Genomic DNA, 16459 nt, shown 5'->3' on the forward strand with positions numbered 1-16459 from the left:
CAGTGAGCCATTGGCCACTAATATAACTACTGTGGCTACGTTAGCAGCAAATGGGGGCTAGCAAGAAGATGGTGGCTGGCAAGCGCAGATTGCAGTTAGGACGGCGGGTTGCGGACAGTGTGGCTCCTGCTTCCCGTGTCTCCAACCCAGCCGCCAGCGAGACTATAGTGGTATGACTCCCCTACCTATGGCTCCGTGGGTGTTCCTTTTTGGCTTAGCCACATCCTGCATTCTTATGTGGGAAGCAGGAGCTGAGACCCCGCAGGCCGCCCCGCGTGACAAGCTCATTAACCCTTTAGTAGCAACTAACAAAAGAACCTATCCTAACGACTGCTTAATTAAGGAAACAGAAACCATCTCCTCGGAGCTTACAATTTATTCCTGTCCAACTACCACCCAACTTTCTTACACAAAAAGTAATGTACTTTCTCTCACACCTATTAGGATGGGGAAAAAACCCAACCAGAAAATAACAAGAGCTGGCAAGGATGTGAAGAAGTTGGAACCCTTGTGCACTGTTGTTGGGATTATAAAAAGGTGCAACCGTGATGGAATACAGGATGAAGGTTCCTCAAAAAATTAAACAGAGAATTATCATATGATACAGCAATTCCACTTCTGGGTACATACCCTAAAGAATCAAAAGCAGGGTCTCAATGAGATTATCTTGCACACCTGTGTGCCAAAAGGTAGAAGCAATCCAAGTACCCATTGACAAATGCATGGATAAACAAAATGTGGTATACGAGTCATATACATTTAATAGAATATTATTCAACCTTACAAGGAAATCCTGTCATATGCTACAACCTGGATGAGCCTTGAACACATTACATTAGTGAAAGAAGCCAGTCACCAAAAGACACACTATATGCGTCCACTCATGCGAGGTACCTAGAATAGTCAAACTTATAGGGACATAAAGCAGAATAGTAGTTGCCAGGGGCTGGAGAGACAGACAATGGGAAGTTGTTGTCTAATAAGCACAGAATTTCAGATTTACAAATTCCAGAGACCTAGTCACAACAATGTGAATATACTTAACACTACTGAACTACACACTTAAAAATGGTTAACTTGGTAAATTTTGTTTTTTAATGTACCATCTTATCTACGGAAAACATTGAATATAAGTAGCAGTATCCATTAAATAATATATTTTTTAATAAGCTGGTGGTTATTTATTTCGTCATTTTAAAAGTGTTATTCCATTGTCTTCTGTAATCCTAGTTGGGAAATCGCCTGTCTTATTTTCACTCTTTTAAGATAATGTGTCTTTTATTCCTGAGCTTTAAAATGCTCTCACTGTCTTTGGTTTTCAGCAGATTCACAGTCACGTGCCTTTGCGAGGCTGACATTGCATGGAGCCTTCCTGAGTCAGGCAGTACTTCTGGAACCTGAGGCTTGATGTCTTTTGTTGATTTTGAAAAATTCTTGGCCATTAGCGCTTCAGATATTGCTTCTGCCTTATTCTCTCTATTCCCTACTGAGGCTAATCACACATGTATATGGGCATTCGGATTATCGTTCCAAGTGTGTCTTCCACTATGTGCCTGCATTTTGAATCCTGTTCTTCTCTATGCTCCACTGAGAACGTTGTCTGCATCAGCTTGTGAACCCTCCCCTCAGCTGTGCTTAGTCTGCCATGCAATCAGTTAGAAAGCTCCTGTAATCCGGCACTTCTGCCTTTCCTTCAGGCTTGAAAAGTGTAGGGTGTAACGCTTCTGAACGCGGGGGATCACTGCTGACGGCCTGTTCCTAGGGCGACTGACAGTACTTAGGGACAGCTGTGGTGTTGAGTTTTTCAGGAGGAAGTTCCTTCCGTGGCCCAGAATATCAGGGTGCAATGTTTTCTGGATTTGGGGGACTTCGTGGCTCTGGGGTGTTGGGAGGAGTAAACGGGGTTTGCTGTGAACCACCTTCCACGTGGCTTCCGTTCATGTCCCATTCTGCATGGCAATGTTGTGATTTATTTGTGATCTTGATTCATACCGGATACTTTCAAATGTGTATTTGTCAGATCTCTGTCACCTCTTCAATAGTCGGGCACCATAGTCACTGAGATGGGACAGTTCTTCCAGCAGGACGTCTCTGGGGATGCTGACCTTTTTGCCCAGATCCATGCCGTCTACATAGCTCTGGAGACATGAAGTCTGAGAGCTGGGTGCCAGCACGGCTGAGTTCTGCTGACAGGCCTCTTCTTATGTTTTTACATGTTGGAAGGGTAAATAATCACTGTTAATTACTCAAATGGGTCCTGAAAACAAGGTGTGACTAGATAACTGATATGAAGGAGAGAACCATGCCCATACTGAGAAAAACATAATTTTGCACGGGTCTGAGGGCCGGGTCCACCCCGTCTTCAGATAACAACACGTACTCACAGGCAGTTGAAAGAGCATCCTCGACTAAGGGTAAGAGGTTTGCAAAGGCTGTGTGGCTTACCTTCCCAGAGCTGAAGACTCTGTGGAGCCACTGAAGGCCAGATGACGAGATTGTTGGCTTCAAAGAGAGGATTGGTGAATTTACTCAGTTCACTGGGCCGATTAACCCAGGACCACAGAGACATTGTTTTCTGCTGCAGCTTCAACTTACATCTGATCAAGAAAGAAATTGCCATTAGAGCAGTTAATTAATTATTTTATTTTTTTACTAGTTTCAAATGTACAAAACAATGTAATAGACATTTCACCCCTCACAAAGTGATAACCCCCTCCCCCAGTCTCTTGCTCCTCTGACGTCATATATAGAGCAGTTAATTTATAACAACTACTATTAAATACTCCTCCTAATGGGACAATTTCTTCTCTCTGTATGTTAGAAGGCAGAACACAAGACTTTTAGTAGAGGAATAAAATGTAAAATAAAAACATTTGTCAGAATATTCAATCAACATTGTAATTTTCAACAATAAAAACAACAAAGCCTGTTTTACAGTCTTCCAAAGACAGCAAGAAGGAAAAAACCAGAATCTAGTCATGTCAGGTTCGGTATTAAACATTAACCCAGAGAATGTTATACTATATGCAAAGTCTTTTATTGTGTCTGAGATTGTATTTTAATTTAAAACAGCTTAAAAATTAAAAATAAATATGTATCTTGATGTAAATACAGATTTAATCTACATTCATATACAATCAACAGTTTTCATAATAATCCTGAAATTCTGTAATACTCTATCGTGGAATAAATGTTAAGGATGAACACTGAACTGGCACATTTTAGAAAAAATAAATTTTAATGAGGAAAGATAATTTGTGGTAAACCTTACATTAACCCAAAAGATAGTACTTTCAATTGTCACAGAATCCTGTTTAAGTTGAAGTTTTAACTATAAAATTGGTTTTGTCTCTGAAACCTACTTGATTACTTATAAGTTTCATGCAAGTTAATTATGTGCATATAATTATGCGAGCAATAAAAATAATCCACATAATCACAGAACCCATGTGGTACTAGAATTTAATTGCTAGGATAGCAAGTCCCATACCATGTCCCCAGGAATCAGGCATGGTGAGGACAGGAAACCATTGCACTCACTGCTCCCTCCAGCCCCTGACCCCCCAAGCCCATGGCTGGCCAATCACTGAACTTATTCTGGCTGAGCCCGCCCCACACAGCTTCAGAACCCTTCTCAGTCAGCACTACTGATAGGCTCTACCAAATGGGAATCAGAACATGAGATAACATTTATTTGTGATCCTTTTATTTAATGTAGTTCAAAGGGATATTTAGGTGTAATACCAAAAAGAAGTCCACAGTCAAACATATTATTTAAATGCGGAATTAAAGTTATATACATTGCTTCAACAGAGAAAGGCTAGAGCGGGTGTAAGAAGGCCTGTAGTACAGCCCTACTTTTGGTGACCAGCTGGTTGTGTGTCCCTGGGTAAGTCACTTTACTTATCTGGATGTTACTTTCCTAATCTATAAAATTGGATGGAGAGTGAAGTTGGAACATATGTTAAGCCTTCTTCCAGATGTAAGATACTATGATCCTATATAAGGACATTAACATTTAAGATGGTTGTCCAATTTATTCAAAACATGGACTAATTTTAATCTATTAGAACAAAGTCTTAAGATATGCCCACTTAGCATGTGATAGGCTCATAATAAGAATACACTTCATATAATTTATACTAACTGAAATGTCTATCATCTTATAAATAACATTAATGTAGAAACAAATCCTGGTCTCTTTTACGAAGTGACCAAAACAACTTGAAATGGCCCCCATGGGAGCAGTATACCCACCTTTCACTTTCATTGTTGCCCAGAAAGGTTCCAAATTGTGAGGCATAAGAGTGCTCAAAGAGCATGATGAGGAAATTCTCATTAAATTCAAAAGAACAAGGGAACTGACGAAGAATCTGCCACACACAGTCCAAGAAGAGAAGAAATACAGGTGACTCCCACTTCTGCTTACTATTACAATAGGCTGACTGTGCACAGCGCTGTTGGAACGGGTGACCAGCCTAGAGAAAAGATGGAAATGTGACAGTCATATCCTAGTGAGATCACAATGTAGCACATTCTATTAATGTTATTTCACATGGGCGCAATGAAACTCTTAGTAAATGGAACATCATATAATTTGGGTGGCTGCTATTTAGATGAATAATTTCTTGGTTTAAAACAGTTCCCAAATACTTAACAAGACTGTGCAATTAAGACATCACCATAAGAACTGCAACTGTCCTTAGAATATCACATGGAGTAATAATGAACTTCAATAAAGATAAACTTATAAAATAAATCTTTCTAGGTCTGTTTAATTTGGAGCAAAGTCAAAAAACAAGCTCTTCAGGTACAAAACAAAGGGCAGCGATCACCTTCTATCTATCCAAAGCATTGTAGGCTGTTGTGAGCTACATAAGCCTCACTACTAAATTGAGATAAATATGGGGCTCTCATAGACAAACTTTGTAAGGTCACTTCTGATATTAAATCTTTAAATTCCACATGGAAAAAAGTTACTGTCATGAAGAGATCTTTTATGAATACTACTACATTAGACATAAAGCTGTGCTTAGTTTCCCTCTTCTCCCAAAAAGAACTGGAAGAGTCTACTGATGAAACAAAATTTAAGAATCATTTGTCTCTCTGGCCCACCTAGAACCTGAGCACCAACCTTATTCCAAATCACACCCTTCTAGGTTTTTCACAGACCTACTTTATCTTTGAGTCCTTATAGCACTTTATGTGACAAAGATAATGCCGTGACTATTTTCTAGTAGTTAATGGGGTTTTGATACCCATTAAAATAGTAATATATAAGTACATCATACTCATTTTTTTGTTTGCTATGTATCAAGAGGAATGTAGCTAAATAGATTTTCACTTAATATTTAGGATGGGCTGACTTAAACTGAGATACAGTTCAGATGTCAGGCAGGGTAGACATGATACACACAACAGCATTAACATACAATAAATCGGAACTGTAACCAGAAGGGCCAAAAATGATTTTTCTCTAGAGATACTTCCACTTTCAAGATTTATCTAAACATTTGTTTTCAACCACAATTGTTTACTAAGTTACACAGCGTATACACGTTCATAAATTAATCTGTGACTTGGAGGATTTCAATATTCTGAGACCTTTATTTTAGTTGTCATTCAGCATTACGTGATAGCACTGTGTTGTGTCCTAGGAAGAAACAGATGAATTGGGCAACATTCCCTAACCTCAAATAAGTAACTTTATTTGGGTCTAGTTCAGGAAACAAGGCAGAAAGAAAAAGGACCAATTTTATCTGTGAAGGAGATCCCAAAGATTTCATGGAAGCAGGCACAAGAAAGATTTCACCTGGCTGGGGAAGAGGATAGGGCGGATCCAGACTAGAGCAAAAAGGCAGAAAGGCCTAAGAAACACAAGCCTTTGTAATTACAAGTCCCTATTTCCCGTCCCCCTTGTTTATGCATTTTATCTCTAAAAAGACTAAGCTCTGCAAGACAAGACTATGTTTTACATTCTTTGTATCCCCCTGTAGGTAACAAAGTACAGCTAACAAGAGTTTGCTGAGGCAAGGAAGTGCCAAATGAGCAATATAAGCAGAGAGATACAGAAATTGAGAGGCAGTAGAGATTACAAACATTTATTGGGAGGAAGATAAATTCATTGTCTTCCCCAAAATTAAACATACAATTTAAACATTTTAATCAATCAAAATTTCACACATTCTATCGGCTCCCACAAACCAGGGTCACAACATCAATTATTAGCTGTTCCTCTGCACACAAAATAGCTTTTCTCACCTGTAGCCACTCTCTTTCTATCAGGGCCTCAAAACCACGGATGGTCCTGCTTCTTGGTTCCAAGATGATCTGGGCCAGGGAGGTAACCTGAAGTGTGGAATCAGTTCCTTCTGTTCCATGAATCAATATGGACGCTCCTTCCCTGATGGGAAAATTCAGGGTACAAATGGGATACTCCTGACAGTCAATCAACTCCGTTAATAATAAACATTTACTGAGTACAATATTCCAGTCTTACGTATTCTGCTCTGTCCAGTAGAGTTTAATCTAAATTAGGCATAGGAAGAGAGCTTCCTTTGGGTGAGTTCCAAATTTCACAAGGCAAGAACCCCTTTAAGATATGACAAATATAACAGAAACTTTTAGCTGAAAAATTCTCCCTTTACGAAACCGAAAAGCAGTCCTTATTACACACAGTAGGCACTTACCTTTTCTGCTTTAATAGTAGTATTTCTCATCAAACCTAGAAACATACACTTAAAGTTATTTTTCTGTATCTCTCTGACCTTGATTCCACCTTTTACCATTAGCTGACTATAAAGACACCTTCATAACTATAATGGATCTGGGAATCAAGTCCTGAACCACACTTTGAGAAACATGAAAACAGGAAGAAACATTAAAAAAAAAAGAAAGAAAGAAAGAAAAAGAAAAAAAAAAAATCCAGCATAAAACTGTCACTCTAGAAAGTCAGTGGCAATGATGCCATGATATTTAGGAGGTGTCTGAGACCCCATTATACTAAAAAGAGTGGGAGGAAACACCAAAAACTAAATTAACTACATCTACCCTCCCCTTCTTCTACCTCTTCTATTGAAATGACAACGATGAAGATTTTGGAGAAAAGAAAAATAAGCTCACCATGTTCTCATAAGTTTCATGTTTAGTTACTACTGTTAATTCTTTTCCCATGTACATATATACTTTACATAGCTATAACATAGGGTAATTTCTTATTTTTTCCACTTTTATTATAAACACTTTCCTATGTTTCTATGTCATCTTTAGAAGTAGTGTTTATATAATTAGTGATTATATAATTTCCTATTAAGTGATCAACTACAATTTACTTAATCCTATAGCTGGAGAGTTAGGTTATTGCCAATTTTTGTTACCCTATAAATGATGTACTTAGCTTTTAGTCTTTTGCTGAATTATTTGAGAATTCTTCATTTGAAAGTAAGACTCCCTGATATTCCCTTATGGTTAGGTTAACAACCTCATTCTTAGCATGAAATCTAATGATTAGGCCAAAGGATATGAGCAAATATTTTTAGGCTTCTGATGTACACAGGGTACCAAAAAATGTATACACATTTTAAGAAAGGAAAAAACTGTATTAAAATTACGCTGACGGTAACCATTTTGAGCACCTCTTATAATTGCAGAAGTCAAAGGTGACTTGTATTCATTCGTCTTTTGTTATCAGTATATATTGAGTATTACAATTTTAGTACAGTTTTTTCCTTTCTTAAAATGTATGTACATTTTTTTGACCCCCTCTATATATTCAGAATATGCATCTTAGTTATCTGTGGTATATTCTGAATTTAATTCAATTAATTTAAGGTTGATTTTTACATTTTGAGTAATTAATTATATGGGCAGATTTTTATGGCAGTGTTAAGTAGCTAATATATATCAGAAAAGGTAAACCAAACATGGCAAAATAAATGAAAACCTTCAGTTCTGAGTGTGGAAGTCCCTGTCTGCTTAAGTGGCCAGCCCAAACTAAACGAAGGTAGAAATACCAAACACTATTCTGCACCTAGAGTTGCCTTGACCTTCATCATCTCGTTATTAGGCTGGAAATTCAGACAACATGATGATATGTGTCTATTACGATTCATGTTTCCTAAGAAACCAGAAACCTCTGTACCTACCATGTAAGGGGAAATCTTTTAAACTTAGGTTAACATTAGAATCTCATCATCCTGTTTTATCAATTTCTCTGCCAAAGAGCCTTGGTCTTTAACTCCCGTATTTTATTAGATAAATGAGCTTTGCCTAAAATAAAGAACAGTGATAGCCTGGGAATGCTGACACCAAGAGTGTCTGCCCATTCTTGGTTCTGTCACTAACTTACCACATGATCTTAAGCAACCTATTCTATTATCAATTTCTCACTAACCATAAAAAATTACATCTATATTTCCTTAATTTGGAAGCATCAATAAAACAAATTAAATTCTCAAAGGAAAGTGCCATCTAACTATGTGGTAGCAATACTTGTACCTACCTATTGTTTCTGTGGGCATCCCCTTCTTAAAAAGGGCATGCTAAGCTTCTGTAACAATGTATACCAATCCTGCCTCTGTTCAAGTCTTCTGCCTCAAGTCTCGAGGATTAGCAACCTTCAACTAAGTGAATAAACTAAAATCACTTCATATACGTCACATCACTGTCATCCGGCTTTCTCAACTTTAGATCCTGATATAACTGCACATATCAAAGTTTGTAATAAGATATCTGAGAGATTAGAAAGGATCATTTTATTGTGTAACAAAATTACATGTTTCCCTTCATTGATATTTCAAAAGAAAGAAGGAAAGTTTGGCCCTCTGAGAAGAAATAAGAAAACTTCTTTTCTTTTTCATAGTTTAAGAAAAGGAAAGTTGGTAGATTAATAATTTAAGGATTTTATAGAAAAAATTGGTCCTTTAGTATTTAAAAAACTTGTGTCATCAGAGATGTGTATATGTGCATGGTTCACAATTCATTCAACATTGATTATCAATTAAATGTGAGACTAGGCACATACTTTATCGATAACCAAATGGCACTGACTATCTTATGTAGTAATTTATAAAATGATCTTAACAGAGGATATAGAATAGGCACAGACTTTAACATACAGGCATACCTTGTTTTATTGTGCTTCGCTTTATTGCACTTCACAGATACGACATTTTGTACAAATTGAAGGTAAGACCCCAACAGCAAAAGGATTACGACTTGCTGAAGGCTCCAATGATGGTTAGCATTTTTTAGCATAAAGTATTTTTAAATTAAGGTATGTATATTGTTTGTTTAGACATAATGCTATTGCATACTTAATAGACTACGGTAAAGGTAAACATAACTTTTATATGTACTGGGAAACCAAAAAACTTATGTGACTCGCCTTATTGCGATATTCACTTTATTGCAGTATTCTGGAACCGAACCCACAGTATCTCTGAGGTATGCCTCTGAGGTATATGTTAATATGGAAATGTATGTCTGGATAAAAGCAAAGTCTAGTTAGCAGTGCATGTCTCATTCTGATATGCTGATATCACTTTACCTGTCGATACACTGAGCTGCTAGACAGGCAGTTGTCAGAATCTCTTTGATGTGAGTCAGCCAGTTTGAGGCCTCCAATTTACTGAGCCATCGGTCCATGTTATGTGTTTGGTCATTACAAGCTTCCACAAGTTTGATCAAGCTCTCCTGAAGAATGTGATACCTTTCAAACACAAGGAAAAGAAAGACAAAATAGAACGATGAAGGAAGAAACCAAACCAAAAACTCAGCCTCCAATGTATCCAAAAGCAACAGTAGCTCAAAATATTGTAAAAATATTTACCTTGTTGTACAGTAACTTGAGGATTAAATGTTGAGAAACTCATATTTAAACATGACTGCAAAGATGCTTAAAATGCCTGTCATGGTAAACTGTTCCTCACCTGAATAGATTAAAGCTGAATTATCTGACTGGGGAGAGGGCCAGAGCTCTGCCATCTGCGATCCTCCTCCCACAGAACCATCCGGTGCTGTCAGCAGCGGTGCCCAAAGCCAGCACAGACCCCATTGCTTTATTAGCCCCAACTCCCACCCAGCCACTCAGAGGCACTTACAAACCACTGATTGCAAGCATAAACAAGAGATGATACCGGTGGAGGAAAAAGGCTGTGAGAATAGGTGGGTAGGGGAGAAATTAAATCGCTAAGGCTTTTGACTTAGGGAAACATAATTATCCATACTATATCTGTTCAGTAAGTTTGGTGACCATTAATCTACAGGTAGAGGAACAGACTTTGTGGTGATGAAATTTCAGAGCTGACTCAGAGAAAGAGTGCTATTTGACTAAAACTCAACTGTGGGCATCCAAGATTAGTTTTCTGCTTATCTTACAAAACACACTGACAGGACATCCAATCAATTTTCGAGTCTAAGTTAAAGTGTAGGTTCATTTGAAAACTTGTGATTTTTGAACAGCTAAGGGCTCGCCCAGTCTAATGAGCTTCAGCTAAGAGTCCACCACTGTCTCTAGAATTGTTTACCTCTCAATGGACTTATGAATCCGCCTCCACTGAGGATAATGTGCTTCTTGTTCAAAGCCGCCTCCTTTGGCTCGAGCTTGCTGAGCCACATTGAGAGATCGGGTATCGATGATATAGCCTCGCTTTCCTGCCCTGAGGGTAGCATTTATCAGCTTCTCATCTTCTTTGCACCGTCTCCCATTTGTGCCAGTCAGTGGCTGACCACTTCGCATAATCACCTAGAAGCATAATACAGTTTAACATTTAATAGTAGCTGCTTTTCTAAATTTCCAAAAACAAATGAATTAGCTAGTTTAAGAGTATTTCAAAAACAACTTTGCGACAATTTGGAGATAGATTTGATCCTAAAGCAAAGACACATGTCTATGTATTGACAATAGTTAATAACTGTAAAACAAAAATAAGCCTTGTGCTTTTAAATGATTTTTCTTCCAACTACCTCACATAATATATATATTATAGTTCCTCTTTAAGATCAAATCTTATAATTCCTTTAGTCAGTGAATTAATGATCCAGTCGATCTAGCCCTGTAATGACGATAATAATGGCCAATACACCAGTAAACTTTTGCTGCAACTACATAAACTTAGGGTTGGCAGGTTTTATCAAGAATTGTAAAGAAAAAGGCATCAATGGCAAAATAAAAAAAGTTTATGAACTATTCTTGTTTTGGGAATCATTTTCCATACCTTGAAAGTGGCTAGTTATTGTTTATTCTCAGTGGCCCTCTTCCATCCTTTTCAGTATTCCAGGACTTAACCAAAGACCACCAAACACCAAAGACCAAAGACCACTTTGTCTCCAAAGACCACCAACTATATATTTTGAAAGGTTTGCTTTTGAAACTTTTCTCAAGAAATCAATAACTATTATATTGATCTCTTCCCTGGTGAATGGTTTAGAGTTATTTTAGCTTCACTCCATAGTATATAGTTATCTTAACTACCTTGAAATTTAACATGATCAGAAAGGTCATCCAGAGGATAACAATGTCTAACGCTCAGATTGCGCTTACCATGGAAATGGACACAACAGTAACCCGGACGAACCTGAGTAAAAAGATTTACTACTGAGCAAGCAGGATATGTGACCTGATGCCAAAGGAGCAACTTTTCAGAAATCTTTTTATCTTAAACATCAATGTTTGACTTATTACCAGGGGAAATGGAAAATGGAAGATGGCTATACTTTATCCACTAATTTACTATTGGTCTCAAAATGTGAAGTAGTTTATTGACTGAGAGAAAATAAGAGGAGAGAAACAGATTTAGAAAATATTTAGGAAACAAATACACAATGAGCACTTGCCTATTCAATTCCTGACTTGTGTTTACTTAAGTTGTGACTAATGATATGTGTTACTCTTCTTCCTTTTGAAAATAAAAACATCTGCTCAATTTACCTTTCATAGGGAAATTTGGTGAGAATAATTAAAGTATCTTACCATTATTCTGGTCAGAGAAAATTTATTGTTCTGCCTAAGAGTGTTATTTTAAATATCCAAGCAATGAACATTAGTTCTCACTGTACTCAGTCCTGAGGATAAACCTAGCTGGGCTTTTCGAAGGGTGAGCAGCATCATGGAAAGAATTTAAAGTCGTATCCCGATCACAGAAAGCAATCTACTCCTGATTTCCTAAAACTTAATGAAGGAAGTCCTGGCAGGAGAGACTAATCACTTCAATGAAAAAAGAAAAAGGAAACATTTCTAAGAAAAGATCCTTAAGCGAAGTATTTTGGTAGATCAAGCAGCAGTACCGTACTTACCATCCCGTTTTTTTTATGATAGTAGCTGAGTATTGGGAAGCGTCCTCCATGTCGAAATGTAGCTACCTTGCGAAGAGCTTCATCATCAATGGATTTGGGCACAATGACAATTGGTGGGTAAGAAGGGCAGACCGCAAATTCCTTATTTACATAGCTTAACCTCCATTCACTGGTCTGAAAAACACAAAATACTTCAAAGCTAAGCAAATATCTCAACATTACAAAATAATCTGAAAAATTTTAAAGGACCGGAGAGATCAACTTCCATACAATGAAGAAGCCATCTCAGGAATTTAATAGAATGATACCTAGCCCATACTCAAACACGTCGAGAGAAAAGGAGCTCCATTCTTCAGTCAGCTTCCTGCAATACTAGGTATCCCTAGTTCCTAGAAAGTTCTTCCATATATTGAGCAAAATTTGTTGCTCTATAACTTCCTCTATTGGTTTTTACTGTGATTTCAGTACAAGTTCCCTATTTCACATGGCATCCTATCAAATATGTGAAAGACTGGTTTCTCCCTTAGCCTTCTAGTCTACAAGTTAAATGTATTAAGTATCCTCATGACTATCAGAACCAGCATCATCTCATTCATCCTTTTCTGGGTACCAATTACTTTGTTATTGGTACTCTTAAAGTATAGCAACAAGAAGACTATAATACTCCAGAAAATGCTGGACCAGAACAGATGAAAATAGTACTTACTTCAAATCCCTTGTTCCTTTCTGTTACTTAAAAAAGGAGTAAAATGTAGAAAGCTGGTAACATTTTTCTTAAAAGAATAATAATAATACAAAGAAAGATATGAAGATATGAGTCAGTGAAGTAATTTCTAACTCAGTAAGCCAAGGATTAAAAGTATGCAATATAAAACTATCAAATGAGAACTTATTTCAAACATAAAAATGAAAACCACTTGAAGACTGTAAAAAGGTTTTTACAGTAAAACAAATAAAATTATGTATATGTAAATTTCAATATGTTCTTCTAAATCAGAGTTGGCCTAACATACTGTCCATGGTTGCAGCACCAGGAGAATAAAACCGAAGTATGTTAGATATACTGTAGAACAAGCGTACTTTAAAAACAAACACTGATATGATACAATATCATATTTTTAATTACATTTTTTTCACTTTTCATGGTACCAATTTTAAAAGGACAGTTTCTAAAAGATCCATTATATAAAAAAAAGAAATTACTTGTTTCCTGCTTACTCATTACCTAATTCCCTTTTCCCAGAGGCAACAATTTTCAACTCTTTTCGCGTGCGCACGCGTGTGTTTACCTCCACATTTCTAAAAAACATAACCATACTGTTACTTCTTGATTTCTCACTATTATGTATCATATACTGATTTCCTACTCAGGAGAATATGATCCTCCATTGATAGCAATGCCACGTCTGTCATATATTTTTATTTATTATTTATTTATTTTTCAATTATACTTGACATTCAATATTATTTTATATTAATTTCAGGTGTACAGCATAGTGGTTAGACATTTATATAATTTACAAAGTGATTCCCCCAATTCGTCTAGTACCCACCTGGCACTATACATAGTTATTAAAATATTATTGACTATATTCTCTATATTGTACTGTACATCCCTGTGACTACAAGTACTTTGTAACTACCAATTTGTATTTCTTAATCCCCCTTTTTACTCAGCCCCTCCAATACTCCTCCCATCTGGCAACCATCAATTTGTTACCTGTATCTATGAGTATGTTTCTGTTTTGTTTCTTAATTGATTTTGTTCTTTGGATTCCACATTATAAATTAGATCATATGGTATTTGTTTTTCTCAGTCTGACTTATTTCACCTATGATAATGCCCTCTAGGTCCATCCATGTTGTTATAAATGATAAGATTACATTCTTTTTTATGGCAAAGTAATATTCCATTGTATATTTGTGCCACCTCTTATTTATGCAGTTGTCTATTGATGGGCATTTCGGTTGCTTCCATATCTTGGCTATTGTAAACGGCACTGCAGAAAACACATATCTTTTCGAATTAGTGTTTTGGATTTCTTCGGATAAATACCTAGAAGTGGCATTGCTGGGTCATAAGGTAGTTCTAGTTTTAATTTTTTGAGAAACCTCTGAAATCCATAGTGGCTGCAACAATTTGCAGTCCCACCAACAGTACACAAGGGTTCCCTTTTCTCCACATCCTCTCCCAATAATTGTCATTTGTTGCTTTATTGATGATAGCCATTCTGACAGGTGTTAGGTGATGTCTCACGTGGCTTTAATTTGCATTTACCTGATGATTCGTGATGTTGAGCATCTTTTCATGTCTGTTCAAGTCCTCTACCCAGTTTTCAATTGGATTGTTTGGGGTTTTTTGTTTGTTTGTTTTTTGGTGTTGACTTTTATGAGTTTTTATGAATTTGGATATTAACCCCTTATCGGCTGTATTATTTGTGAATATCTTCTCCCATTCAGGAGGCTGTAATTTCGTTTTATTGATGGTTTCCTTGGCTGTGCAAAAGCTTTTTAGTTTTTTAGTCCCATTTGTTTATTTTTTCTTTTGTTTCACTTGCCCAAGGAGATACATCAGAAAAAATATTACTAACAGCAATGTCCAAGAGTTTACTGCCTAGGTTTCCTTCTAGGAGTTTTATGGGGTTTTTTATGGTTTTATGGTTTTTTTACATTTAAGTCTTTAATCCATTTTGAGTTTATTCTTGTATATGGATGGTGTAAGAAGGTGGTCTACTTTTATTTATTTATTTGTTATTTTTGCATGTATCTATCCAGTTTTCCCAATACTATTTATCAAATAGATTTTTACCCCATTGCATAGCCTTGCCTCCTTTGTCATAGATTAATTAACCATATGGGCATAGTTTATTTCTGGGCTCTCTATTCTGTTCCATTGATCTACAGGTCTGTTTTTATGCCAGTACCATGCTGTTTCAATTACTATAGCCTTGTAATATAGTTTGATACCAGTATCAAGTAACATGATACCTCCAATTATGTTCTTCTTTCTCAAGATTGCTGTAGCTATTTGGGGTCTTTTGTAGTTCCATATAAATTTTAGGATTATTTGTTATAGTTCTGTGAAAAATGCATTGGTATTTTGATAAGGATTGCATTGAATCTATAGATTGTTTTGGGTAGTACGGACATTTTAACAATGTTAATTCTTCCTATCCATGAACACAGTATATGCTTCCACTTATTTATATCTTCTTCAATTTCTTTCTTCAGTGTCTTACAATTTTCTAAGTACAGTTTTTTTTTTACCTCCTTGGTTAAATTTGTTCTTAGGTATTTTTTTTTTTTTTGATGCAAATATGTGGATTATTTTTACTTTTCTTCCTGATAGTTCATTATTGGTATATGAAAATGCAACCGGTTTGTGAATATTTATTTTGTACCCTGCTACTTTACTGAATTCACTTATCAGTTCTAATGGCTTTTGGTGGAATCTTTAAGGTTCTCTCTATATGTAGTATCATATCGTCTGCAAATAATAACAGTTTTAATTCTTCCTTTCCAATCAATATAGATGCCTTGATTTCTCGTCTGATTGCTGTGGCTAGGACTTCAAATATTATGTTGAATAAAAGTGGTGAGAGTGGACATCCATATCTTGTTCTTGATCTTAAGGAAAACGCTTTTAGCTTTTCAACATTGAGTATGATGTTAGCAATGGGTTTGTCATATATGGCCTTTATTACATTGAGGTATGTTCCCTCTACTCCTACTTTGCTGAGAGTTTTTATCATAAATGGATACTGGATTTGGTCAAACACTTTTTCTGCATCTACTGATATGATCAAATGATTTTTATCCTTCATTTTGTTTATGTGGTATATCACATTAATTGATTGGCAACATTGAACCAACTTTGTATCCCAGGAATAAATCTCACTTGATCATGTGTATAATCTTTTTAATGTATTGCTGAATTCGGTTTGCTAATATTTTGCTGAGGATTTCTGAATCTATGTTCATCAGGGATATAGGCCTATAATTTTATTTTTTTGTAATGTCTTTGTCTGGTTTTAGAATGGTAGTCAGGATAATGCTGGCCTTGTAAAATGGGCTTGGGAACCCTCCCTACACTTGAATTTTTTGGAATAGTTTGAGAAGGATACGTGTTAATTCTTCTTTGAATGTTTGGTAAAATTCATCTGTG

At 36.3% G+C, this 16459-nt stretch overlaps 1 protein-coding gene and 1 pseudogene across 1 annotated transcript in view; both read right to left on the reverse strand.

Annotated features, from left to right (window-relative positions):
• The window catches only part of MTMR9 (myotubularin related protein 9), a 40375-nt gene that overhangs the window by 6137 nt on the left and 17779 nt on the right, over positions 1-16459 (reverse strand). The window contains exons 4-9 of the mRNA XM_019733202.3: positions 12295-12468; positions 10527-10744; positions 9548-9709; positions 6262-6403; positions 4258-4478; positions 2446-2597 (exon numbers count right to left, since the gene is read on the reverse strand). Coding sequence (XP_019588761.1) covers positions 2446-2597; positions 4258-4478; positions 6262-6403; positions 9548-9709; positions 10527-10744; positions 12295-12468 — 1069 coding nt within the window. The remainder of the gene's footprint in view (positions 1-2445; positions 2598-4257; positions 4479-6261; positions 6404-9547; positions 9710-10526; positions 10745-12294; positions 12469-16459) is intronic.
• LOC109448100 (myozenin-2 pseudogene) lies at positions 1524-2402 on the reverse strand (annotated as a pseudogene).

Source organism: Rhinolophus sinicus, chromosome 15, assembly GCF_057876585.1.
Source record: "Rhinolophus sinicus isolate RSI-liver-muscle chromosome 15, RSI-T2T, whole genome shotgun sequence".
Classification (NCBI taxonomy): Eukaryota; Metazoa; Chordata; class Mammalia; order Chiroptera; family Rhinolophidae; genus Rhinolophus; species Rhinolophus sinicus.